This window comes from Diceros bicornis, chromosome X (genome assembly GCF_020826845.1).
Source record: "Diceros bicornis minor isolate mBicDic1 chromosome X, mDicBic1.mat.cur, whole genome shotgun sequence".
NCBI classification, from domain to species: domain Eukaryota; kingdom Metazoa; phylum Chordata; class Mammalia; order Perissodactyla; family Rhinocerotidae; genus Diceros; species Diceros bicornis.
This window is the reverse complement of record NC_080781.1, coordinates 12,511,248-12,537,473: the sequence shown is the minus strand read 5'-3', so window position 1 is coordinate 12,537,473 and position 26,226 is coordinate 12,511,248. Positions and strand designations below refer to the sequence as shown.

The window sequence follows — 26,226 nt, the reverse complement described above, 5'->3', positions numbered from 1 at the left end:
TCCATGTATTTTTGTACATTGGCACTCGACCAAGTAATCTGAGCTTGGTAAAGTAAATCCTGTATGTTAATATCTGTTCTTGAGAGTGGAGACAACACAAGATCTTTATGGTGCTATGATCCACTGAAATGATGCACTGTATATTCTTGTGCATCAGCCTTTTAACAGAGTACAAGGAAACAGTTCTTATATAGGTAGTCATTCTAATTTGCCTGGGTGCTGGGAGAAGCTCCCATATGTTTGCATGAAGTGTTTGTTGAATAAGATTTATTTAGGGGCCGGCCCCGTGGCGTAGCGGTTAAGTGCGTGCGCTCTGCTGCTGGCGGCCCAGGTTCGGATCCCGGGCGCGCACCGACGCGCTTGTCAGGCCATGCTGTGGCGGTGTTCCATATAAAGTGGAGGAAGATGGGCACAGATGTTAGCCCAGGGCCAATCTTCCTCGGCAAAAAGAGGAGGGTTGGCAGATGTTAGCTCAGGGCTGATCTTCCCTACAAAAAAAAAAAAAGATTTATTTAGGGGCGGGCCCAGTGGTGCAAGTGGTTAAGTGTGTGTGCTCCGCTGCAGTGGCCCGAGGTGCACGGGTTTGGATCCCAGGTGCGCACCGACTCACTGCTTGTTAAGCCATGCTGTGGCGGTGTCCCATATAAAGTAGAGGAAGATGGGCACGGATGTTAGCCCAGGGCCAGTCTTCCTCAGCAAAAAAAAAAAGAGGAGGCTTGGCATCGGATGTTAGCTCAGGGCTGGTCTTCCTCACACAAACAAAAAAAATCAATAAGATTTATTTAGTCTGTTCTTATAATTTTATTTTGGCTTGGTTATAGAAATTTAGGAAATCTAACAGCCAAGAATGAAAGAGGAGATCTAGATTTTCCTCACCTAATTTTCCTAGGTGAAGAAAATTTAAAATAAATCAATTTCACTTATATTGGCCAGCTCATGTATATTGAACAGTTAGGGTGAATATTTTCCAATGAGCGAAGGTATTAATTCGTAGAATTTTTGGACACTTCACCCAGAACCTAGGGCATTTTCTTCATCCATTTCATTATAACTCTTCCATGATCAGGGATAGCCCACATTTTCCGGAAAGAGGCACCACCTTTACTGACACTTGAAATGGAAAGTGAATGATCAGGAGCTTTATGAGGGGACCTTGTCACGGGTGAAACTATTACAGCAAGTGCTCTAATGCTTCCACTATGATACTTCCACCTGGATAGGCATCCAAGATGGAACTTTTATTAATTAAATACTGTCTTAGAGTAAGTAAATGGTCTTTTTTAACTGGTCATATCCCAGACATGGACTTTATCTCCCATAAACCTCAGAATGAAGAGAAAATGAAATGTTCCAGGAGCTAGTACTTCGCACCAAGAGCATAGGTTGTATTTGCACTTCAAACAACTTGCTTTGTCCCCATGGGATCTGAGAAGTTTATCTTTCCCATCCTGCCTTCCAACATAACGTACCAAAAATTGGGATTTAGGAATAAAAAAAGTTTGGATATGAGTCCTGTTTGTTAAATAGCATTGAGGAATGTAGGTTTAGAACTATCGGGTGTTTCTGGCTAGAAGCAAGTTTCTTTAGTTTATTTAACATTGCCATGAATGTCAGCACATGCAGTCACCAAATCACAGCTTCGAGTCTACAAACTGAGTTCTCCGTAACAGGAGCACCGAGGGCTAGAAGGTTTAAAATAGATGTCATATGATACCAATTATAACTCAGTGAAATTTTGCAGTCCCAAGAACCTATACAGAGTGTAAGCCAAAATGGAAGACGGTCCTGTTTTCTATGGCTTTAAAAACATTTTTATTACAATGTTTGCTACTTTTTTTTTCTTCAAGCTTTTAATTAAAGTTTTTTTGGCTCTCCTAACCCATTTCTATATCGTCAAAGGAAATAGAAAAGAAGCGGCTAGGATAGCAGAAGAGATCTATGGTGGAGTTTCAGGTAAAAATACATGAATTTGTTCCCAATACTTTAAAAAAAAAACCTCCTAGATAATTCATGAATAATGTTTCTAGAAGGCAGATTTTCTTTATACTTTGGCTTTGAGTGGGTAGTTTTAAAAAAGTATTTAAAGTAGCAAATGGTGTTGACTGCACCAATTTGTGAAGGATTTTCAGCTTTATTTTTTGCAAGTTAATAGTTCTATTAGCATTTATTATTTAAGAAGTAAATAGGGTAGTGGCTTTCTGAGAGTATCTTGAGAAACCTCATTTCTACTAAGCAAAAGAATTACTTGTATAGGATTATTTTCTTTAATATTTTTTTTTTTTTTTTTTTTTTTTTTTTTTTTTAATTTTATTTATTTATTTTTTTCCCCCAAAGCCCCAGCAGATAGTTGTATGTCATAGCTGCACGTCCTTCTAGTTGCTGTATGTGGGACTCGGCCTCAGCACAGCCGGAGAAGCGGTGCATCGGTGCGCGCCTGGGATCCGAACCCAGGCCGCCAGCAGCGGAGCGCACTCACTTAACCGCCAAGCCACGGGCCGGCCCTTCTTTAATATTTTTAATCAGACTTTAACAATGCCTTCTAACAAGATTGTTTCCTCAAGAAATAGAAAGACCAATAAATTTGATTTAAACCAGCAAATGTGGCATGCTATATATATTTTTGTGCTGTCATTTGCAATTCAAATTGGCCACTAGTCACTGTCAGGAAAAACCCTTCACTAAACCCGTTTATACTCGGCACCATGCAAAGCACTGCAAACAAAGGTTATTATAATATGAAATGCCAACATTTGGGTAAAACATTTTAAAGCCTCATGCTTTGTAGAATTTAGTCTCCATTTCTTTCAAGAAATGATTCACCTGAATTGTAGTGAGATGCTACAAAAGTAAGTGAACCAGATATCCTTGAAGCTACTGGGATTGTCACTTGATAGAGGAGTATTTATTCATAAACAGAGTTCAGAATTTCCCTGTGTATTTTTAGTGTTCATAGGGGTTCCAGGATTACATCATTCTTTATCTAGTATCGATTTCAATTTGCATCCAGGATTCTCTTTCAAAATAGACTTATGCTATGTGATTCCAATACACTGCACAACTTTGAAGACACTAGGTAACAGCAGTCTTATCCAAAGAAGTAAGACCTCCAAAGACGAAGCATCAGAATGCTTCAATTAACTGGGGAAAATGAGAAGAATCTTGAAGTTTCACAAAGTGTCAGACAGCCCGGATTCTGGAAAGAGATTTCTTTTGGGGATTACATTTGTCACACATTTCAGGGAGGTATGTTGCTTAGAGTGGTTAAAAAAATATGTTTTTCTTTAATTCCAGTTAAGCGTGATCCGAAAAGCTATTTTCTAATTTAATTTGTAAATCTGGGCAGGGGCTTTCCAAAAGTTTCAGTAACACAGTTTTGATGTTCTCATAGACACATCATCCTCATGGTTTAAGTTAGGTAAAGTTCAGCTAAGTCAGTATTGGCAAGAGCGTGTTAAAAATGTTTTCCCCTGTTGCTCATGTGCATTATTTCTGTATTCGTGGTCCTTAATGAAGTACACTCATACAAAGTTTTTATAATAGTCAAGACCCATGTTAGCATGGTTCGAATTTAAATCTGGAGCCATAATACAAGTCTCTTAAATAGAACTCATTCATTCTTTAGCCCAAATATCTTTGCTTGTTCAAGCTCCTAGGATAGTATTTATTTAATTTGCAAGTAGTATGGTGTTATAAAGTCAAAAATGTATTTTTCGGTTATCAGCAAGAGGCAGGGGGCAGAATAGGGCATGTTGATTTCTCAGTTTAATTTCCTTCCTATGTATGTATATGTGTGGGTGGATGGGTGTGTGTGTATAGGTATACCCACCCATACATATATATAATATGCATATATACATATACACACCCACACATATATGTAATAGAGAGTATATCCAGATTTGGTAAGTAAGGCTTTCTATAATAATATAGGCAGTAACATGCCAGAAACAGTGGTTTTTACATGATTCTAACAGCATTTTTTCTTTTGACACTGTTAGCAGGCAGACACTATATACTTAAAGCTAGATGTATTAGAAATCAAGAATAAAATTTTGTGCAAGTGTTCAACTCAAACCAGAAATTACCGTTGCTGCTCGTGGGTCAGACAAATGTTTGTTGGGAAAATATGTGACATTTAATCAGTAAGTTAGCTAATTGACTTAGAAAAGTCTCAGCCCAAGGTTAAATTTCTTGATTCCAATGGCATATTATGTTCCTGTAAACTATCACCGGTGCTGTCAAAAACAAGGGGAGGGCAGTAAAAAACTCAGCCAGGGCAGAGTTTAGCCTGTCACAGGTCCTGGCACTCTTTCTTTTGGAAGCTACAACTAACATCATATCCCTCATTAAATATCATTTTTTTGGCCATAAAATCTTTTGGAAAATTACTTTTTATTCTGGAATTTCACATTCTGGAATATATCCTTCAATATGTCTTTGTGGTTTACACTGTTACATTTGTAGGTAACTCATCAGAATTGAGTTCAACTATGGTTGGCTGTTATTTGTTTTGATTTTTCAGGCTTCTTTGTGTAATTTGTCAATAATATATATACTTTTTTAAGTTTGACACATTGTCGCTGGCCCCTGGCATTCCATCTAGAGCACCAGATGGCTCACTGGATCCCACCTTCAGCCCATAGATATTTCTGCAGGCACTATCTTTCTCCCGAGAGACTTGTGTATGATTTTTCAACCTTTGCTAATTTGGCCAGAACTGAAGCTATATTTAGTAGAGTGACTTGGTCATCAAACTTGATAAAAATAAAGTGCAGATACAGGTTGATAACCTATTATTCACAACCTTTGGGCCAGGCGTGTTTCAGGATTCAGGAGTTTTGGGGATACTATAAAGATTATACAGTGTGTATTTATATATCACACAGTATTCCAGCAGGGCCAGGAGCTGCCTCCCATAGTCAAACATTTTGATATTTCTATAGTGAACATATAAATATTCACACTAAGTGAAAAATACAAATAAAAATAATAAATTGCTTAACCTGAGTCCTGATCATGTTTTGCTGCCAAAGGAGTTTGCATCAAACTTGGGAAAAAACTGGGTTTTCAGAATTCGGGATATTTTACAATTGCGGGTAAGAGATTGTGGAACTATTGTACCCTTTTTTAAAAAAAAAAAAAAACAGCTATTTTATGCTAAGCCTAAAAGATTAATTCTATTCTAAGTGTTACACTCAAAATCAGTTGTCTTTGTTCTCAATTCAAAGGACTGACCTTGATTTGATGGCCACGCCTCTGCCTGCCTCATCATCCTGACTCCTTTTTCCTATCCTTCCCATTCCGACAGGATTTTCCTGCCTTTCTTCCATTCTTGCCCAATCCTCTACCTAGCCTTCTCTTGTTCAGTTTTGCTGATTGTCTCCTTAAGCCTTGGCCCAACTCCTTCTGAGTGGTTACACATCACAGGTGCCTGCTGGCTTGCCCAAGTTGAGACAAGCAGTCCTCAACAGGGGCTCTGCCACCCCACCTGTCACCTTTAGCTCAGCTCTCCTGCTCCTGATGGGTTCAAAGGAAGCTTCTTTCCAACACACTACAAAAAGGTGCTTATTGACTGTGTTTCATCTCCTGACCAGAACTGAATGTTCTAGAGATTATGCATTTTAACTCACTTTTATTATAATATTTTAGATATCTCAAGAAATTTATTATAATATGGTTTTCTCCAATTACCTTTGTTATACTTAAAATATCACTAATTCTGCTGGGCTCTTGCCTATATTTTGGTTCAAAATTGAAATTCCTTTTGAATTTTCTTTTTCTTTGATAAATGCTACAGGAGAAGATATTGCTTCATGTGATTTTGGAACTTAATAAAGAGAATAAAGATTGTTCCCTGTGCACTAGAGATTATAACCAGCTAGGTGATTTTTTAAAATTAAAAATAAGCCAGTAAGCTCAAGTACTTGTTGGAATTAAGAAGAGTAAAAATTGCAAAAAAGAATTTAAAAATAATAACTGATTTTTATCTTGAATACTTGAAACTCAACTATATTCCATCTGAATCGATTTTGTTATTGAAATGTATGGTTTTAGAACTTGTCATAACATTGTTATTCAGAGGGTCTGAGAACTAGAGATATAAATCACATTCTGAGAAAAAGTCAGAGGGAGGAATGAAAAAGTGCTTGAACATTTTCCATACACCTCATCAGGAACGAGTAAACATATTTGTAGGGTAAACTATCTTCCTAGTGTGCTTTGCAGCCCTGTGACACAGGCAGTCTGCCAAATAGCTAAAAATAGACTGCCTTAGAAGAGCGTGATTGATTCCTACTTAAGCATTCATTTATTTGGAGAGCTTAGTTGCATATTTCCCAAAAGGAATGGAAAAACTCCCTAGCTGCCAAATAACTTTTATCCTTAATTTCTCACAATTAGCTTTAATTTGCAAAACAAGAATGATAAGAGTGAGAGACTGTGCGTTGGGAATTAAGAACAGAAAAACAGGAGGGCCTGTGGCAGAGGAGGGCCGGAAACTGTGGCAGAGTTTCTGGAAAAGGGTTTCGTGTGAAAACTCTTCAAGGTCCTTTGAAGCAAGTGCTGGAAAACAATGTGACTGGAAAGGTGACTTCCTGGAGAGTGATTTTGTTTCCAGTTGGGAAACAAAAATGATTTCTACATTGAAGGTGATACAATTGATTTATTTCACATTATTTATAGAGATAAGGTGGATATAGCAAAACATCCCAGACAAGTAAATCTACCAGGAGGATAGGTAGAATTTAAAAACCGATAGTTCTTAAAACCAGAGCAGAGTGTGTTCTGAAATCACAAAACTTTGGATTTCAGTACTATTTCTGCCACTTACTAGAAGTGAGGTCTCTTCATGTGCGGCAAAGGAGTGTCAGGCATTTGGGGTGTTCCGGTTCATGAAGCAAGGCTCTTCCCTTCCCTCCTCTCTTGAAAGCCAAGGGATGGGGGCTCCAGGAGAAATACAAGTTCAGATAAGGGGTGCCTGAAATGAGGGGAGCCTGGTATTTCACTCTCAAGTTGGAAGTCTGCTTAGGCAGACAGCTTACTGAACTGCCCCCTGTGCTACTCAAATAGGTGAAGAGAGAATTGGAAAGCAGTGGCGTGTTGAGAGAGAAGCCCAGGACAGCTCATCATTCCCTCTTTCTTGGTGGAGTAGAAGATGGCTGTACAGGCTTACCGCGACCTCAGAAGCACAGGGTGGGAATTGGGGGCATCAGAAGGTGCTGCATTGATGGGGACCACTAGGAGAGGTGGTCAAATGCCAATGCATAGGAAAGGGGCCTGAGAGTGAGCCCTGGTGCGAAGGATAAGCCCGCAGACCAGGAGTGAGACCTGCAGTTGAGGCCAAGCAAACAGGACTGGCCTCTTCTTCCAGTTAACTGGGGGAACATCTTCCCTGTCCCTCTTGCTTCTCCCCACCCCTAAGGCACCAGAGGAGCTGGCACCTAGAAGAAGGAGGTGGAGACGTGTGAGAACATGCCACTCCTCCATCTTCAGCTGCTTGGGATGGCACAGAGGGCCATACCCTGCCCTGGGAGTGGGCAGAGGAGCGGAGATTACAGTTTTACAGTGGACTGACCAGTAGACCGGTTGTTTTAAAATCTCTTTATTGAAATATGATGTAAATACAGACAAGTGCACAAATCCTAAGCGAACAGCTGGATGAATTTTCACAAAGTAAACACAATCAGGTACTAGCTCCCAAGAGCAAGAAAATGCATATTATCAGCATGGCCCCCACCATGCCCTCTTCCAGGCAGCCCTCGCCCCTCCTTGGGGTCCTTTTGATTCTTAACACCCAAGGTGAGTCTGACCCCCTTTTGAATTTTGTAGAAAGGAATCACACAGCACATGCTCTTTTGTGTCTGGCTTCCTTCACTCAACATTAGGTTTGTGAGATCTATCCAAGTTGCGTGCATGGAGTGGGTCTTATGGGACTGGCGAGTAACAGAAAGTTAGTAGAAATAGGATGAAGATGTGGTTAAGGTTGCTGCTTCCCAGAAGGAAAGGGGACACCACAGCCCACTTGGAGGCAAGTTTTAGAAACAATAAAGCCATTTCACGTTGATATTCTAAGTTAATAATGGCAAGTTGCCACATAAATCTTGTTTTTATTTTTGAATCAAATACTTATAGTACCTTTAGGTGGCTCAGGTTGACTGGCTATTATTAGAACAAAAGAATAACAAAGCCATGGCTGTGGGTTTGCTTCTTACATTGGTGAGGGTGCTGAGTTGCCACCCATGGATGAAGACCGTCCTCACAACCCCGGTGCCTGCGACCATTTCAAAGACCAATTAGGCAAGAGGGCAACATATCTGACGCACGCTTCATATTGAATGAGATGGAGATGTATTAGAAGAAAACCAAGGCTGACTAATTGAGGATTATATGCATACGTTATATTCCCAGTTTATGCAAATTATAAATGTCCAAAGAGATTTAAAAATACTCCGCTCATCAACTTTTAACTGACTCAGGAACAAGTGGAGGTACAAATGCAATATATTTTCATTTTAAAATTTTTATCTCTTTTTCTTATAAAAGAATTACACATTCATATCAGGAGAATGGAATCACCAGTGATTTTATATATATATATATATATGTACATATATATGTACATATATATATACTTTTTATTTTGAAACTAATTTCAAAATGATAGACAAGTTACAAGAGTGGAACAAAGAATTCCCACTTCTCTTCGCCCAGAGACCCCACTCGTGTTTACCCAACTGTCCTAATAATGCCCTTGAAAGCAAAAGGACCTAATCCAGGCGCACACATTGTCTTTAGATGTTCTGTCTCGTCAGCCTCCTTCAATCTGGAACAGTTCCTCAGTTCCTCCTTGAACTGGTTAAAGGCCAATTATTCTGGAGAATGTCCCTCAGTTTGAGTTGGTTCGCAGTGTCCTCATGATTAGATTCGGGTTATGCATCTTGAGCAGGAATATCACAGAAGCAATGATGTGTTCTTTTCATTGCGTTCCCTCTGGTAGTACATGATGTCACTCATCACGTTCCATCCAATGGCACACTGTGCCAATTTGTTCCACCACTTCTGATGTTAACTTTGATTCTCTGGGTGAGGCGATGTCTACAATTTTGTTGCACTGTAAAATTACCCCTGTTTCCTTTATAACTAGTAATTATTTTGTGAGGAGATAATTTGAGGCAGATTCTATTATTTCTTCTACATTTCTAAGTTGGTGTTCTACTATGAGGAAGAGCTTTCTCATCTCCCTATTTATATATTTATTTGTATCAATGAGGACTTATAGATTCCTATTTTATTTGATAGGGTATAATTTCTTACTATCATTATTTATTTTGATGTACAGATTGTTCCGTATTGCCCAGTGGAATCCCTTTCAAGCCAGCTTCGTGTCTTTTTGACATTTCCCATCATTCATTGAGCTCTTCCTTACTTTCTGCAAGGTGTTTGAAATCCATCTTATATTTTTCCTGGCCCAGCCCTGGAATCAGCCATTTCTCCAAGGAGCCCTGGTTTAGATTTACTCAGTACACAGTGCTAATATTATATAGATATAGATCTCACCAGATGGATCGCCAGATCCCACCTTCAGCCCTTAGATATTTCTGTATATTTCTATCTTTCTATATACACACATACATTGAAAATCACATTTTCGTACCAATTTCTCCAATTTCAATCCCACCCTGTAGAATTCATTCGAGCTTTCTCCCTTTTCATAACCCAAAGAGTTAGAAAAGATAAAAATTGTTTCAATACAAGAAGAGGGCTTATGGAAGTGTTTATAGCCCTGGTTCTCATCCATTGAAAAAGTTTACACTCTCCTTGAGGCCTTGAGCTATTTCAAATTTACATAATTCCATCTTTGGTGGGATTGTTTTTGCCAAGGTTGCAGGTATGGGAAAACCTGGATTCTTAATACCAACAGGATCACCTAGAAAATGTTGATAAGATGAGCCCTTTGTGTTAAATCCAAATTGTATTACATGCTATTCAGTGTACAAAGAGCACAGTTGTAATTTGAAGAATGCCCAAATTTTGCAAACCAGAGTGGGTTGTCTTCAAAACAAATGATTGCCCTTTGGCATGTTTAATAGAGGGTTACTTCTCAAATGCCCATTTAAGCTGGTTTGCTGATAAGCAATTATAAGAAAAATAGGTTTGTAAAGCAGTTCTGTGGCTGTTCCTTAGAGCACTGCCCTACCATGTGTACTTATTAGTCATAAATTGTCTTGACCACCTAATATCGTGGATGTATTTTATTGGCCTACTTAGAGACCAAAGCACTTGCTAAATACTAGATTGCTATACTTCTATTTCACAGATCACGAAATTGAGGTTCGAATAATTTTAGTAACTTATCTATATTGGCAGAGAAAATGGTTGAGGTGGGACTTGGACCCAGGCGGTGTGGCTCCACTGGCCCCATACTTAGCCATCACGCTCAACTGCCAACAAAAAAACTTTTGGAGGATTATGTCATCTGAAAAATGACATTCTGCGTTATGAGAATAGATAGGCTTCATTACCAAAATGAAACAGAGACAATTACCTAGGGAATTTAGAGCAAAACCATTTTCCCTGATCCCTTGGAGTCTCCTTCTTGGTGTATAGGATGTGAGTCTTTAAGGTAGGCGTGAGCATGAGAGGCAGGGGAATGATGAGAACGGGGAAGCTCACTGACTGGCTTTGCCCTTCATTTTGCCTTAGTTAGAGTTATCGGGTTCAACACTGGGCAATATTTATTTGAACTAAATCTATTTCTTGTTAAAACTTCCCCTGTAACACCTGGGAGATGGTCTGTTCTTCCCCCTCCACACACACCACCAAACTAATGGACTGCACACTCCGTGGCTTGTCACCCTGAAAGTGGCTGATGAGAGAGCCTGATGCATGGTGTAAGACTCTCTCCTCTTCCCCCAAACCTCCTCTCACAGTAGGTGGGCACACGAACAAGCTGGAGGAAGAAAACTCCAGACCTTGACTTTGAGCTTGATTTGTGTTTCAGATTGCTGGGCCGATCGATCCCCACTTCACGAAGCCGCGGCACAGGGGCGCTTACTGGCCCTTAAAACTTTAATTGCACAAGTAAGTAAACTGAAGACTTGATCCTTTGTGCTTGTGCCATAATCAAGCAGCACTCTTGATTAGCTTTGACTGCAGCAGAGGTCTTGCTTGCCCCAACTGGGTCTCAGCACGGCCATTCTAGGTGTATGTATCTTCTCACAGCTCACCATTTGTGTGGCTCCTGCCTCTCCTTTCCTGGGGAGCTGGCTCATTTTCTGTCCAGTTCTATCTTTCCCCTTCTGGATCTTCCTTTGCTTCATAGAAAGTTTCCCTGTGAGGCTGATGGGGGGTACCCTCAAATTTATGTTGCACTAGCTCACCTTATACTCTCCCAGTGTGCCTTAGTGACAGCAGCCCTGAAGTTACATCAGTCAGCTATTGCTCTGTAACAAATTACCTCAAAACATAGTGGCTGAAAACAGCAAATACTTAGATTCTCATGGCTTCTGTGGGCCAAGGAGCAACTTAGGTGGGTGGTTCTGGCTCAGAGTCTCTCGCAGGATGCAAAGTATCAGCCAGGGCTGCAGTCATTTCATAGCTCGACTGGGGGAGGATCTGCTTCCAACCTCACTCATGTGGTCGTTGGCAAGCTTCAATTCCTTGCCACGTGGGCCTCTCCATAGAGCTGCGTCATGAGATGGCAGCTGGCTTCCCCAGAGAGAGCACAAGAGAGTGCCTAAGAAGGAAGTCTTACCTAATCTCCAAAGTGACATCCCATCACTTCTGCCACATTGTGTTGCTTAGATGTGAGTCAATTAATCCAGCCCACACTCAAGGGCAGAGGATTACACAAGTGAGCCAACACCAGGACTCAGGGATCACTGGGAGCCATCTTAGAGGCTGCTACCCTGATGATACACTATTTTAAGAGAAAATATTAAAATAGCTTGACAAATGGGTAAATCTTACTGTTTTGGGAAGATTTATTAAAGGTGTAGCTATTAAGGCTACTTTATTTTTATTTATGACTATATCCCTAGCACCTTGAACAATGAATAGCAGCCTAGTAAATATTCATGAAATGAATGGAAGTTTACACGCTCCATTTGCTTTGTTTGTTTTAGAGTCCACGTGTGTACAGAGGAGGTGAGTGAGTCATTATATCTTTTTTCCACATCCTAGGTACCACTGAACCTGCCTTCCTTACCTTTTTAACTTTAAACAGCTGGGCACACTGCTCTTTGTGTGTGCGTGTGCCTTTTTTTGTCCTTGATGAGTTGTGTTACTTCTCAAGAAAGAGACAAAAGGAAAACAGTCCTGCCAGTAATGATCAAATACGCTCTGTACTTGATTTTATCACTTGCTTATTTATTTTTAAATACTTTAAATTTGATTTGATTATTTTTAATATGTAATATATTCACATAGTTCAAAAATTAAAATGATATAAAAAGGTCCACAGTGAAAAGTCTTGCAGCCACCTCCTCCCTCTCAGCCCCCCCAAGGATTTTATTAGTAATTTCAATAAGCTTTTTATTTTGGAAGAATTTTAAAGAAGAGTTGCAAAAATGATACAGAGGATTCCTGTATACCCTTCACCCAACTTCCCCTAGTGTTAACATCTTACACAACCCTGGTACTTGAGTCCAAAATAAGAAATTAACATTGGGACAATACCATTAACTAAACTACAGACCATTGGGATTACACCACTTTTCCCACCAGTGTCCTTTTTCTCTTCCAGGATCCAAGCCAGATACCACATTGCGTTTGGCACTTGATTTGTAACTATACTTCATAAGCATGTTAGTTTCTATAGTGGGCTTAAATGTGTAAGGAGCATTCTTCATAGAGAAGTTCAACTTTTCCTTACTGCACCCCCGCTTCTTTACCCTTACACATTAGCCAAAAATGTATTATTCTACTTCAGTGTGTACTTTATTTCACATTAAGATAGTGTGGTGTGCTGTGAGTTAAACATGAAACCAAGGATCAGGAGCTCCTGATTAGCATGCTGGCTGTCACCCACAGCTGGGGAGCCTCAAGTCTTATTAATAATTTGAACTTTCTGCTTCTCCATCTTCTCATGCACAATGAAGGTGATTCACTCTAGATGGTCTTTCAGGCCTGTCCAGCAATACATTTCTATAGTTCCAGGGATTCTGAGTTTGCACCGGATTCAAGTTTTTTCTAGCACGTTGCTGCCACCTTGTGGACTAGCCTGTTTTACTTATTTTCTTAAAAAAATCTTATGTGGGAAAAGGGAAAGGAAAAGACTTTTCTAGTTGTATTAGATATCCAGTTCGAAATATATAGCACAGCTCTGGAGCAATGATATGATATTGATATGATAATGATAATGATATTGATAATGATATTCAGGACACGAAAATGGACAGGACCAAGGAAGCCTTGAGAGGCCCTCAGCTGAAGGGACAGGCAATAGTGGGAAGTCCCAGCTGCTGGCCACAGCAGGGATGCAGCCAGCGCCACGAGGTCTGGCAGGAGACCGTGGGAACTTGGGTTAGAGGTTGAGCTCCAAGGTCATACACTAGGCTTTGAAAGCTTTCAGCAGCTCACTTATGAGGTAGAGAATCAAAAGCAGAATTCAGCTAGGAAGGATCAACCAGGGACCTAATTTCTTTCACAGATAGAAAGTGGTAACCATGGGAGAAAATGGTAAGGGCCAAGTTTTTAAAATCAGAGCATGAAGTCAGTTGGCCAGCAGCTAGGCTGATCCTGTCATCTACCACATGGCTCCAAGACAAGGAAGGTGGAGCACAGCAATACGGAGAGGGGGAATGTGCTAGGACTGGGTAGGGAGATGGGGTCAGGAGAAGCCCCTGTCCCCAGACCCTGGTACTTCAGAGACCTCTCCACGCAGTGGAGTGAGGCAGACAGCAGTGCTGCTACTATGGCGTATGAATCCTAAGAGCACTCTCTACTTTCTCCTCTTAAGCCCGGGAGCCATTCTCCTGTCCCAAATCCAATTCTACCTCCTGAACTTCTTGAGACTCCATCACCTACTCTTCATACCCACTCCTGTTCACTCCCATATCAGGCCCATATCACCCTGGGCCTGGACTCAGACCAGGCTCTCCTTCCTTCCTTCAGTCTCACATCTCTACCTCTCCAAGCAACCCTCCACTGTGCTACCAGTGTGCTTTTCCTAAAATGTCTAATACGTTAGCTCCAGACCTTCCATAGCCTAATAGACTTGAAAGGTGCCTCATTCCCTATAAGACATTTCCTTGTTTGGAAATCAAGGCCTTTCACAATCTGGCTCCAGCTCCCTGTCCCCCTTCATCTCCACCCATCTCCTAATTCCCCTTTCTTCTTCTGCCTCTAACACGTGTGGGCTCTTTCTGATCTAGAAATACCCAACTAGTCAACTGTGGCCCTGCCACACTCCCTGGTTGCTTCTCGTATTTGCATATGCTGTTCCTTCCTGATGGAATATTCTTTCTTTGCCTTCCTAGCTTGAAATGTTTTGCGCTTCAAGCCTTAGCTAAATACGACCTCACTTGCAAAGTTTTCTCTTATTCCCCAAGCCAGATTGAAGGATACCCCATGCTCCCAACTGAAATTTGAACATGCTTCCATTATAGCAATATTCTTGCTGTTTTTTTTGCCATTTCTGTCTCCCCATTAGGCTCCTGGAGGAGAGAGACTCATCTCATAAGCTTTGAAGAGATGGGTCTAGCAGATTGCCTGGCCTAGAATGCTGACTAAGCCTTTGTTATATAAATGAATTTGAGGCTCCCTGCCATGCTTCTTAGACTCCCCTGGTCAGGGCCTCTACTCCTCTCTATATGGTGCTGATATGATACCCACAGGCTGTGAATACTTCAGAAATACGTCCAACAACGTTGCTTTTATTGCTATTGCTAGTGCAGTCTTTAACCCACTTCTCTCCAAATTGTAGGGTGTCAATGTGAACCTCGTGACAATTAACCGAGTCTCTTCTCTCCACGAAGCGTGCCTTGGAGGTCACGTGGCCTGTGCTAAAGCCTTATTGGAAAATGGCGCCCACGTGAGTACCACCCCAGCCCCCGAAGGTCTATCTGCCCAGGTACAACTGCTGCCGTCTAAAGAGACCTTACCTTCCTGCTTACCCACTGGGGGTGCACGCAGGTTGGGCCCCAACCACGTTCATATTCCTGAATGGTCAGGAAGACACTGCCCCTTACTCCTCTGTTCAGCCTCTCTGCCCATGTGCGAACATTCACATGAGGTAATTCACAGGAATCTTTCAAAATTGTGATGCTGACTTAAAAAAAATCAGCTTGAACTAAAGTAATTTGAAAACCAATCTTGGAAAATTTATTGTAAAACATTAAAAAGAACATATTTTAAAGGAACAACGACAGCAAAAAACCTTTCTTAATTCAACACCCTAAACCAACAACCTTTTTTACCGAGCAAAATTATCAAACTAAATGAGCTTTTAATAAACAATACATTGAAAAAAACTACAAAATTAACTTTATCTTATTTTTAAATTCTGCCCTCTTTTCAAGGAGTGACTGAGGTGCTGTATGTAATGCAGATATCAGAATCGAATTATAAAATTAAAACTTTTGAAAATCTCAGTGACATTTATTTAGTTGCCAGATATTGTTTTATTGCTAATTTTGTCTTTTAACTCAGTCCTTGCGTACTTTGTTTCATGAGCTTCAGTGTTTTTAAGTGCTTAATGAAGATTTTCATTGCATTTTATATGGAAGCTGGATTTCTGAATATAGAAGTCGTCCTTGGGCAAAGTGATTTTCCTGGTGCCGTAGTGGTGGTGTATTTTTATTATAGGTAGTGCTTCTTTAAATGACCACTCAGTTAACGCACATATGATGATGAGGGCCAGGTTGGGTGAGGACCATTTCCTTTCAAGCTGGATGACTGGAGTCGCAGGCAGACTGTTGGTGGGAAACATCAAACAGCATCGGGTGGGAGAGGAATGTGTGCTGGTACAACTCTGGGAGCTTTGGTGGGGGACAAAGAAAAGAGGAAGACGTGGTCCCTTGTCTTTGACAATCTTATGAGGGAACAGTCGATAAATATTATATTATTTAACATTCAAATCAAAGTGAGAGAAGGAATAAGAGAAAGTCGGTCAATCAGTAGAAAATTCCTCAAAATTGGCAATCTCATGGATATCTGAAACTCAATGCATCCAAGTCGTGCTTATCACGTTGTTCCCTCTGGGACCGGTTCCTCTTCTTGGATTCCCAGCCTCAGAGACCAGGGAAAACATATTCATGGTTTCCTAAGCTCCAAACCTGGAACCATCGTATTTCTTCCATCTCCCCATCTAATCACAACATCTTGCTAATTTTACTTCCTAAATATTTTTCAAGTCTGTGGTCGCCTTTGTCCTGCTCCTGTAGTGATCTCAGGCATTTATTATTGTATCAAAATTATCTCTTTTTGTCTTTGCCTTCCCTGATAGACTTCAACTTATTCAAGGAGAGGCAATTGTCTTACTCACCTTTGTTTCCAAAACATTGGCACCTAATAGGTGCTCAATAAATGTTTGCTGACCTGAACGGAGAGAGAAACTTATAAGAAATCAAATCAGAAGACTTCCTGGACTGAGGATGAGGATGATACCTAGTAAAAACAAATCAAACAGTTCCACCAAATATTTTTCAGTAAAAATGTAAATCAGTTAGAAATCCCTAGGGTGTATAAATTTACACACATTTTTTTCCTGTCCTTGTCTGTCTCTGCCTTCTTAGCATCTCATCTTTAACTTTCCAATTTAATAGGGGCTATCCTGGCACTGTGGAGAAATCTTTTTTGTTTCTGAAACAAGGAAATTTAGAATCCTGATTATCACAAGCATCTATCCTTAGTTGAGGCAAAAATGGTTTGACATCAAACCCTCATTGTCCTATATTCCAATCCTATCAGAGCCTTCCCACCAGAATGCCTGGTTCCCTGATGTTCTTTCCAAGCTATTTCTAATACTCAAAGATGCCTTCCAGCTGTGCTGGTTGTCACATGCCTCCCACATCCCCAGAAGGCGTCAAGAATGGTTGGAAACACCATGTTGATGGCTATTTTCTTTGTGCCTTTGGCTTGGTTGTGATCGCTTTAGGAGTCACTGCTGGCATATGCAATTTGTATGGATTATGGTAGACTTGAAAGGAAATTTGTGGCAAGAAAGAAAGAACTATGGGGGAATTGCTGAGATTTTTTGCAAGCACAGATTTTGGGACCTTAAACTAGCTGGTTTCTCCAATACTTTTGGTTCCCGCCATGTTTATTCATGATTGGGAGGGCGAGTCAGCTCCATAATAATGGAAAATGGAAATAATTGTTATTGCAAACGTTTATTGAATGCTTACTTGGCACCAGGCGATGTTATAAGTATTCAACATGTAGTAACTCATTTAATCCGCCCAATAACCTCATGAGGTAGATTCTTATATGATTCTTATTTTACAAGTAAGGAAACCAAGGCACAGAAAGTTAGTATCTCAAGCAAGATCTCTGAACAAATAAAAGAGAGAGAGCTGGGATTTGAACCCAAGCTAATGATTCCAGAGGCCATGTTCTTAACCACCATACAGGACCACTCTTCAATGATTAGGAGGCTCCCCAGAAGCTCTGGAATACCCATAAGTACATTTTAAAAGCTTTGGCCCATTTTGTCCCACTTGTGGTATTATTTATAGGTGAGAGTTGATAGGCTACTGGTGCCTAAAAAACATAATACTGTAATGATGTAGAGTTCCCTCGCTCATTCACCAGCATGTGAAATTTCTCCAGGCAGATACATAGGAATACACACTTGGAGAAGATAATGAAATAGCAAATCCTCTGGGTCTCTCTCTGCCCATCATTAGGTCAATGGAGTGACAGTCCATGGAGCCACGCCCCTCTTCAATGCTTGCTGCAGTGGCAGTGCTGCATGTGTCAACGTGCTGCTGGAGTTTGGAGCCAAGGCCCAGCTCGAGGCGCACCTGGCTTCACCCATCCATGAGGCAGTGAAGAGAGGTAAATGAGTCATCACACTGTATACAAAACATTGGTGGACTCACCCCAATCCGCATGAATCAATGCTATTGTGTTCACCATGAAAGTATCACCCAGATCTTCTTCACCAGTAGATTGTGTGTGGCTTAGAAATCTCACAGCAGTAACTTCAATTTGCCTAAATCTTCAGAAAATACCACTGGGGCATAAAACAAGTCTTCTTATAACCTGGAAATGGCTTTCTGTCTCAGATGTCCTGTTGCATGAGGACAGTCTCTTGCAGGCCTTTCTTGAAGCTCTTTGCTGGAGTTTTGGTGGCAGCTGGTGCAGTCAAGAGTGCAGGGGTGACTTCCATGAGTTGTACTGTGCTTATGTCTCTGTCCTTACTAGAAAAGAACAGCTCATCCCCCAAAGCCCATAAAACATCAACCACTAACATAAAATAAATTATGAAAGTGTCTGAAAGCCGAGGATGATAGTTTCTCTAATGGAAGATTAAATGTAACTGTCCACAACAAGCAATACACTCTAGATAAGCTGATGACTTCAAGGTCATTAGTTATTGGAAAAAAAGTTGTAACTTTAAAAAGAATGGCATTGGAAATCTTGAAGTTGACTGTAAACTCCTGTGTTCTCAGTTACTTTTGAAATGAGGGAAAAGAGTAAATTTAGGAAATTTTAAAACTATATGCATAGTCTAGACATGAACAAGAAGATGCCATTGAAAGGCCAAGGCCATTTGTCAAAGATCACATCCAAAGAGCAATATTTCTGTGTTACCCAGTGGTGGAGTTATTCTCTTATATTGAGATCAGAAATACAAGGGAGAAGTTAGAACATTGTAGAACAGTGATCTTTGCTGGTATAATTGGGGATGGAAGTGTTTATTTCAAAAGGCAATAGTGAAAGATTTGCCCCAGGTTATTAAACATGTCACTTGGTAATTTTTTTTTGCAGTGGACTACTTTAAATGATAACAAAAGACCCAAATCTCAATGTATCTATGGTTTTGATGTCTTATACATATTTAATAAAAATTTATTGATTAACAACTGATGGTCATTTCCCAAACTCCAAATAAGTCCTTTAAGTTGTAGGGAAATAGTCTACTTTGAAAAGATATAAAACTCTTAAAAATTTTAATATTGATTTGAAGTAAAAATTAATTTATTATTTTCATTTCCATCGAAACATTTAAAAAGGGATAAATATTGGGAATGGTTTGGATTACTTAAGTAATTCTGCAATACTCGTATGGTTATATATGGAGTGTTTGGTATCTATGTGCCTACAAAATATATGTACCTACTTATCATAAACACATGAATTCACGTGTCTCTACATGTTTTTTTCTGTATCATAAAAGCATGTTAGGAACCAACGTCCACAGAATGAAAGGATAAGTAGCAAATTCTTTATTTTAGATACTGTTATATTAGTGCTAATCATTTGACTTTTATATGTTCGTTTTTTAAAAACTTCCTGAGAATACTTAAATTTAACTCAAACTAGGCTCAGTTTCTTTTTCTACAAAAAAAAGAAAAAGGACAGGAATTATTCAAAAATGTTTATTAGATGCCCTGTATTTACCAGGCAGTTTTAGGTACTGATTAGATATTATTTCTGGATTCTTACAGCTTTAAACCTCTATGAACAAGCTGGGTCAGTCTGAGTCAATACTTTGCAACATTGATGCTATAATCCAGGTATAATATTTACTTACGTGAACAAATAGTTTGAATCCACAGAATCCTTACTTGTATCTTTTAAGGCATATTTATACTTAATTCAGAATTTGTGATAAATCAAGCAGGTTTTAGATGAGGCTTACTTATATGTTATCTATAAAGAAAAGGTTGGTTAAGTTAATCGGTGATGATAAGATTTTTTAAGGAAATTTAAATCTTCAAAGAGAACAAACTCTACAAGTTCCTGTCCATACCTCAGAAGTGTTTGCTCCTGAATGAATCATTCATACGCTGCAAATTAATCATGTCTGTCTATTCATTGGGCAAACTCTTTAAGGAGAATACTTGCTCACATAGTTCTTGTTAGCCACTGAATTTGAAAATGCATTTAAATATATTCTACACTTCAGGCTTTTTATTAATTCTCATGAGTGTCTTCCAGGTTAACCCAAATAGGGAAGTTTTACTGCAGGGTGCGGCCATACACCCAATCTTGCCTGCCTGGGTGAAGAAGAGAATGAGAAATTTGTAATGGAGAGAGATTGGGGCTGGGATCTGAGCATTGGCTTTTCAGGTTAATAATAGGATGAGTCATTTGCCCCTCTGGGCCTTGTAGCCTCTATTAGTAAACTGGTGGCTTCATTCTAGAAAGTGATTTCAGCTGTGCTCCTTGGCACCCTTAGTTTAGTTGAAGGTGCCTCAAGGGCTGCAAAGAGGAATTTAAGTGGGGGGAAACATGGGCATATTCCTCTTTTTAATGGTTTTATTTTGGAGATTTCAAAAAAAATTTTTTTTCTGCTTAAAAAAAATCTAGGTCACTTCTAAAGCCCATTCCAGATAAGCAGTCCTATAATTCTGTGAATAGTCACTATTTCCCTTACTTGAGTGAGGTTATCTTGTGTTCCACCAGGTCATAGAGAGTGCATGGAGATTCTGCTTGCAAATAACGTTAACATTGACCAAGAAGTGCCTCACCTTGGAACTCCCCTGTATGTGGCCTGCACCTACCAGAGGGTAGACTGTGTGAAGAAACTTCTAGAACTAGGTAACCTCCAGAAATCTTTTCATGAGAAGAACCTGTTAACTTTGTTGGTTTTCCATGGCTTCAAAGATCAAGTTCTTGTCAGGTTGGAGAAAATTCTAATAGCATTTGATGTTTGAATGCTTAAAACTGAACTTATCCAGAGAAATGAGTGTCTGTATTTCTCAGTTCTGCTTCCTTTGATATTGGCTCCATTTACCTGGTATGGTCTCAAGAGAGAGCAAGAGTCTCTTTCCCATAAGTCCTAGGGGAAAAAAACAATTGTATTTCATTGGCTCTTTTTGAGTCACCAATCATGGTGGCCAAGGGAATACAATGCACTGATTGGCTTAGGCCTGGATTTGTCTACACTGCAGTTGCTGGGCCTCACTGGAAACACAGGACCTAGGAAATCACAGGGGATGGTTCCCCAGAGGAAACTCTACGTGTGGTTACCAGGAAGATGCCGGATAGTAAAAACAACAGACATTTGCCGTAGACTACTTTAGATCAATCCTTCTAAGTTATTTAGTACTTTTTTAGTTCTATAAAGCGTATACAGAAACTGAGAGTCCAGGGAAAAGTAAAATGTCTTGAAACTATTATTTGGTTAAAGATTCCCCAAACTTAGCCACTGACATAAATGTGGAGATTACATAAAGGCTCTTACCTTTAAATAAGAATTTTTATCTCCAAGATTTTTTTTTTGTCTTTTTTATCTGCCATCATTTACTACTCCCTATAGTAGTTCAGAAATCTTTTTAGTGAGCTCTGAATAATATAAATAATAAACTTTAGCTTTATCCTTTGCCAAAAAACAAAATAACCCTATGTAAAAGGAGTGCAAATATTTAATTTTGTATGTCACAGAGTTCATATGGGAAAGCAAGTGAAGTATTTAAAATGACTAGAAATATTTTTATTCACTTTTCTCATCAAAATATTTTTAAACAGTCTTCGTAGGCATTGCTGAGGTTCTAGGCTTACATCACATATTTTCAAAGATTTGGCAAATATGTCATGGCATTGAAGATGTCTTTATCTACAGCTACTATATTTTAGGTTCATTGTGTTTCTACATTAACATTTACTGTTGAATTGTGGCCATCTGCTTTGCTAAGGAGCCAGTGTTGACCATGGCCAATGGCTGGACACCCCCCTCCATGCCGCTGCGAGGCAGTCCAGCGTGGAAGTCATCCACCTGCTGATGGACTATGGGGCTAACCTGAAGTGCAGAAACGCTCAGGGCAAAAATGCACTTGATCTGGTGGCTCCGAAAAGCAGTGTGGAGCAGGCGCTCCTGCTCCGTGAAGGTAAGGAAGGGCTGGGTGTCCATTTCTCTTCCACAAGCACATCTGCTATCTCTCCTTCCTGTCTCATCCCTAGAATTTCTTACCTGTTTCCTTATCTCTTTTTAATTGGGAGTGGCATTGTGGGAGGCATCGCTGAGATGGGATTTTATGTGCTGTATCTATTCACTTATAGCTAAAGGGTATGTACATACAACTGTATGTTACTTTGTATTTTCCATAACAAGAAAATAACCAGAGAACTTTGTTTTCATCATGAAAAGGCTGAACTGCTGCATCTCTCCTGGCAGAATCACATGACTGAGCAGCCCAGAACTTTGCTTTGTAATATTTGGAGGCAATTCAGGGGAAATTAGAAATACTTGAGTTAGAGGTGATAGGGTGGACACAGAGTGTGTGTTTCAGAAACTGGACTAAGTGGGGAAGTTGTTTGCCTGTTCTCCAGATCAGGGAGCAGGTGGGTCTGCATTACTCATTGCCTCAATCCCATTCCCACCATGGGCTAATGCAACTGCAGATGCCAGAGGAGGCAAGGCAGGCATCCAAAATGCTCTGTATTCCAAATTGAAGAGAGAACCATGCTATGTCTATAGAGGAGAAGTGTATCTGAGCCTATACTGATCATTTGTATGCTCGAGAGAACATTAAAGATAATAGTAATTATTCAGCTTTACATGTGTCAGGTGGTGAGCTAAATTCGAAACATAGATTGATATCACTGAATTCTTAAAACTTTAAAGCAGTGAGAACTTTATAGTAACTGGTGCTATCCCAGCTGCAGATGGGAAAAGAGAAGCATAAAGAGATTGACTTGCAGAAGGTCACACGGCTGCTAAGAAGTAGACCTAGGATTCTAACCAAGCAGTTTGACCCCAGAACGTGCACTCTTAATGTTATGATGCCCCAATGCTGAATCTTCTGAAACAATTTCTAGTGGGGAAGGGTTTTATTTCACTCACCAGTTCCATTTTGTGAAACCACCCCATGTCTTATACGCCTTCTAAGTGGAATGCTTGCTTCGATAGTTTTAGGACCAGTCTCTAGGTCAGAGCTTCTTCGGCTTTAACATGCACATGAATCACCTGGGGATCTCATTAAAATTCAGATTCTGACTCAGCAGGTCTGTGGTGGGGCCCTAGACTCTGCATGTCCACCAGGCTCCCAGGGGATGCTGGTGCTGCTGGTCTGAGGCCACACTTTGAGTACCACTGGTCTAGATTATTTCCAATAGTCCATGTCATGAATGACTGTTCTTTTATTTGAATCTTGGCTTGAAGAATTATGATCTTCCTTACCAGCTCCCGGTTTGGAAATACCAGGTACTTTGCAATTGTTAGCTGAGAATACAGTTTATAGCAGTTGTCACATTTCCTCTTTTCTTCCATCAAAAATATTTCCAGGTCCAGGATTTGTATTTCTTATAAGCAAGTTCCTTTGTCCTCTCTCTTCACAAATACAGCTGCTTGCTCTAGGAGGATGAACACCGGCTACATCAGAGTTAACTCTGGTGTCTCAACTTCTTTAGGCAAACTGGACAATTTGTCTGCATTACTGTTTTCCAGAGGAGCTTTAGTTGGGCGACAGGTAGAGATGCTTTCCATTCTCGCTTCCCAAGATTTTAACTAAGGCTGATTGTTTGCTCCTCCAGGTAGCTTACTGTCACGTGGATGCTCCTTGGCAATATCAACCCAGGTGTTATCTGGCTATTGCATATGCAGTCCACCATTTCTCATGGGGTGCAAGATGCTGTTACAGTAGGATTTTCTTGAAAAGGAAAACTTTGTATAGTCCAGTAATTACATAGATCTACTTGAAAAGATCTTTATTGAGATGAAGAGGTTACAAAATAATGAGACATTACAAATGCCTCTGCATAACTAGTATTCCAGCCAAAAGTTTGTTCATCCTATTCAACCATATTTTGGACTCTCCTTAGTTTACTTTCCTTCGGGACTCAAAGCCACTCAAAGCCATAGGCATGATGACTCCATGAGACTCCATGAGACTGAGGTTCAGAGTATAATGGGGTCTAAGTGAGTTGGGTCCTTTCTCCAGATCCTCTATTGAGCTAGGATCCTTACGAGAATGGAGGGCCCCTCCGAATGTGAGTCAGGACCCAGTCAGCACTGCCTCCTGGGCAGCTAGAGCCAAGAGGTCCAAGAGGCCCCTGAGGGCCAAGTATCAGGCCCCTGGCACATCTCCTAACACTGCCTCTGTGACCATGCTGGCTGGGCTTCCTGCTGACACACTCTTGGCAGTTGTCCCTTGCGGCTGTGTCTCAGAGTCCTGCATGCTCAGTGCTTCCATTTGCACTTTCTCCTCGGCCAGTATATCACATTCCTTGGCACGTGTGATACATGAATGAAGTGCATTCCCTTTAGACCCCACACTTCATTCCTAACTTGCCTCTGGTTAGCCTTAGTCTTCAATATCGGGAATACAGTTACCATTGGAGGATCAACTTCAAGAAACATGTCCCCATCCCGAGGGGCAAACCAGGATCTCTTGTGTGTATTTAGTGTCTACTACCTCACTCTATAATTCCTACACAGATTCAGCTTCTCTTAAGCTTTGAGAAAGTTTCAGCCTCTACCAGTCCTCTGGTCTCCCCTTCACCCCGACCCCCACCCCACTACCATGAGGTTCACACCATTTTAATTCCTTCCTCAGGCCCGTCTGCTCTTTCCCAGCTCTGCCGCCTGTGTGTCCGGAAGTGCTTGGGTCGAGCATGTCATCAAACCATCCACAAACTACATCTGCCGGAGCCACTAGAAAGATTCCTCCTATACCAGTAGTCCCAACTGTCCATGGGAAGATACTTGGAAATAAACAGGTTGTTGTCTGCTGTACCCGGGGTACCTAGTGTAGACGCTAGACCAACAGCTAGCCTCAGTCTCCTGAAATGAGCTAAGCCAGTTAGAGTAAATCCCTGATGAACTGGAACACTTGGGGAGTGGAAACTCCTGGTTAGTTGAATATTCTCATTAATCAAGGGGCAACCAAAAACATTTTCGTTTTTAGCTCTTGTTGTTAAAAAACTTTAAAAAACTGTGAAGTAGAGTGAAAATAATAAGCTATTTTTGAAGTTTCATGATCTTCAATTATTTAAGGGTCAACATTCTGAATATCGTGCAGACACATGTAAATCTGGGTGAATAAGATTATGAGGAATGTAAGTATTCCAAGATGTGTTCCTGTTTTAGTTCCTCTCTCCTTCCCCCTTCCTTTCTTTCCTTCCATGAATAAATCTCTGCTATAATTTTGATTTTCTTGCCTTTTTTATATATTAAAAAAGCTAAATACTTTCAAAACATCACAGTTAATTGAGACTTCAAGTTACCGAGGTCCTGGTTGATAAGAGAGATGTTGGAAGAGATTAGCTCACTCAGAGGTTGGGGTGGATTGCTCATCACTCCTGACATTAAATGCTGTTCTTTGAAGTAAACAGTTCCAGGATTGAGCAACACTGGGTGCTCCCAACTACCTGAACCCACTGGCCCTGTTTGATGCGTGTTGCAACCCAAGCATCCATCACCTTATTTTCTGTCAAGAGCCTCAGGGTTGTTAAAATAATTACATGTCGATGTCTGTCACCAAGATGGGCTCAGCGCTAGGTCAATATTATTTCTGTGAGCAGGGGCCCAAAATCAGCACAAAGGTATGCTGGAAAAACAGCCTTCTCCTCCTCCTTTATTCTCTTCTCCTCCCCCTCCTTTTTCTTCTTCCCACCCTCCTCCCCTTCTGCTACCCCTCCTCCTTGCCCTTCCTCTCCTCCTCCTCCTTCCTTTTGTGAATTTAGAACGTGGAAATTGAATAGACTTTTAATTGTTATAAGTACTACTGTCATGGTTCAGTGACTATGGTAATATTAACTTCTAAAAAGAAAATTTTCTCTCAGATGATCCTAAGATTTGTTCCAAACATATATTTTTTTTCCAGTTTTTCTAGATCTTTGATTCTCAACTGGGGACAAGTTTGCCCTACCCCGACTTGGGGATATTTGGCAAAGTCTAGAGACATTTTTGGTTGCAACAACTGGGGGAGGGATACTACTGACATCTAGTGGACGGAGGTCAGAGATGCAGCTAATCATCACACAAAGCACAGGGCAGCTCCCCACAGCAAAGAATTATCAGGTCCAAAATGTCAATAGTGCTGAGGTTGAGAAACACTGCTCTAAATCTGTGCTGTTCAATACAGAAGCCACTAGCCACGTTTGGCTATTGGGCAG

The 26,226-nt window shown here is 40.5% G+C and overlaps 1 protein-coding gene across 3 annotated transcripts; it reads left to right on the top strand.

Moving 5' to 3' along the window:
• The first annotated feature begins 1,772 nt into the window (after positions 1–1,772).
• ASB11 (ankyrin repeat and SOCS box containing 11) lies at positions 1,773–24,790 on the top strand. 3 transcript variants are annotated; one of them, XM_058535162.1, is made up of 7 exons: positions 1,773–1,953; positions 11,000–11,079; positions 14,924–15,031; positions 17,847–17,997; positions 20,575–20,709; positions 21,807–21,998; positions 24,666–24,790. In XM_058535162.1, the coding sequence occupies exons 1-7, from the start codon at positions 1,773–1,775 to the stop codon at positions 24,788–24,790; spliced, it is 972 nt and encodes a 323-aa protein (XP_058391145.1). The 3 variants fall into 3 exon arrangements, with proteins under 3 accessions (XP_058391145.1, XP_058391146.1, XP_058391147.1); XM_058535163.1 differs by having other exon boundaries at positions 11,000–11,083; positions 14,976–15,031; XM_058535164.1 differs by lacking the exon at positions 1,773–1,953 and adding an exon at positions 3,126–3,243.
• Positions 24,791–26,226: the final 1,436 nt, after the last annotated feature.

Bases quoted from the DNA above. Each gene is read 5' to 3' on its own strand.
- ASB11 (XM_058535162.1), top strand. From the start codon at position 1,773: ATGGAAGACGGTCCTGTTTTCTATGGCTTTAAAAACATTTTTATTACA. The intron at 17,998-20,574 runs GTAAATGAGTCA...GTGTTCCACCAG, and splicing joins CCATGAGGCAGTGAAGAGAG to GTCATAGAGAGTGCATGGAG. The intron at 21,999-24,665 runs GTAAGGAAGGGC...TTCCTTCCTCAG, and splicing joins GGCGCTCCTGCTCCGTGAAG to GCCCGTCTGCTCTTTCCCAG.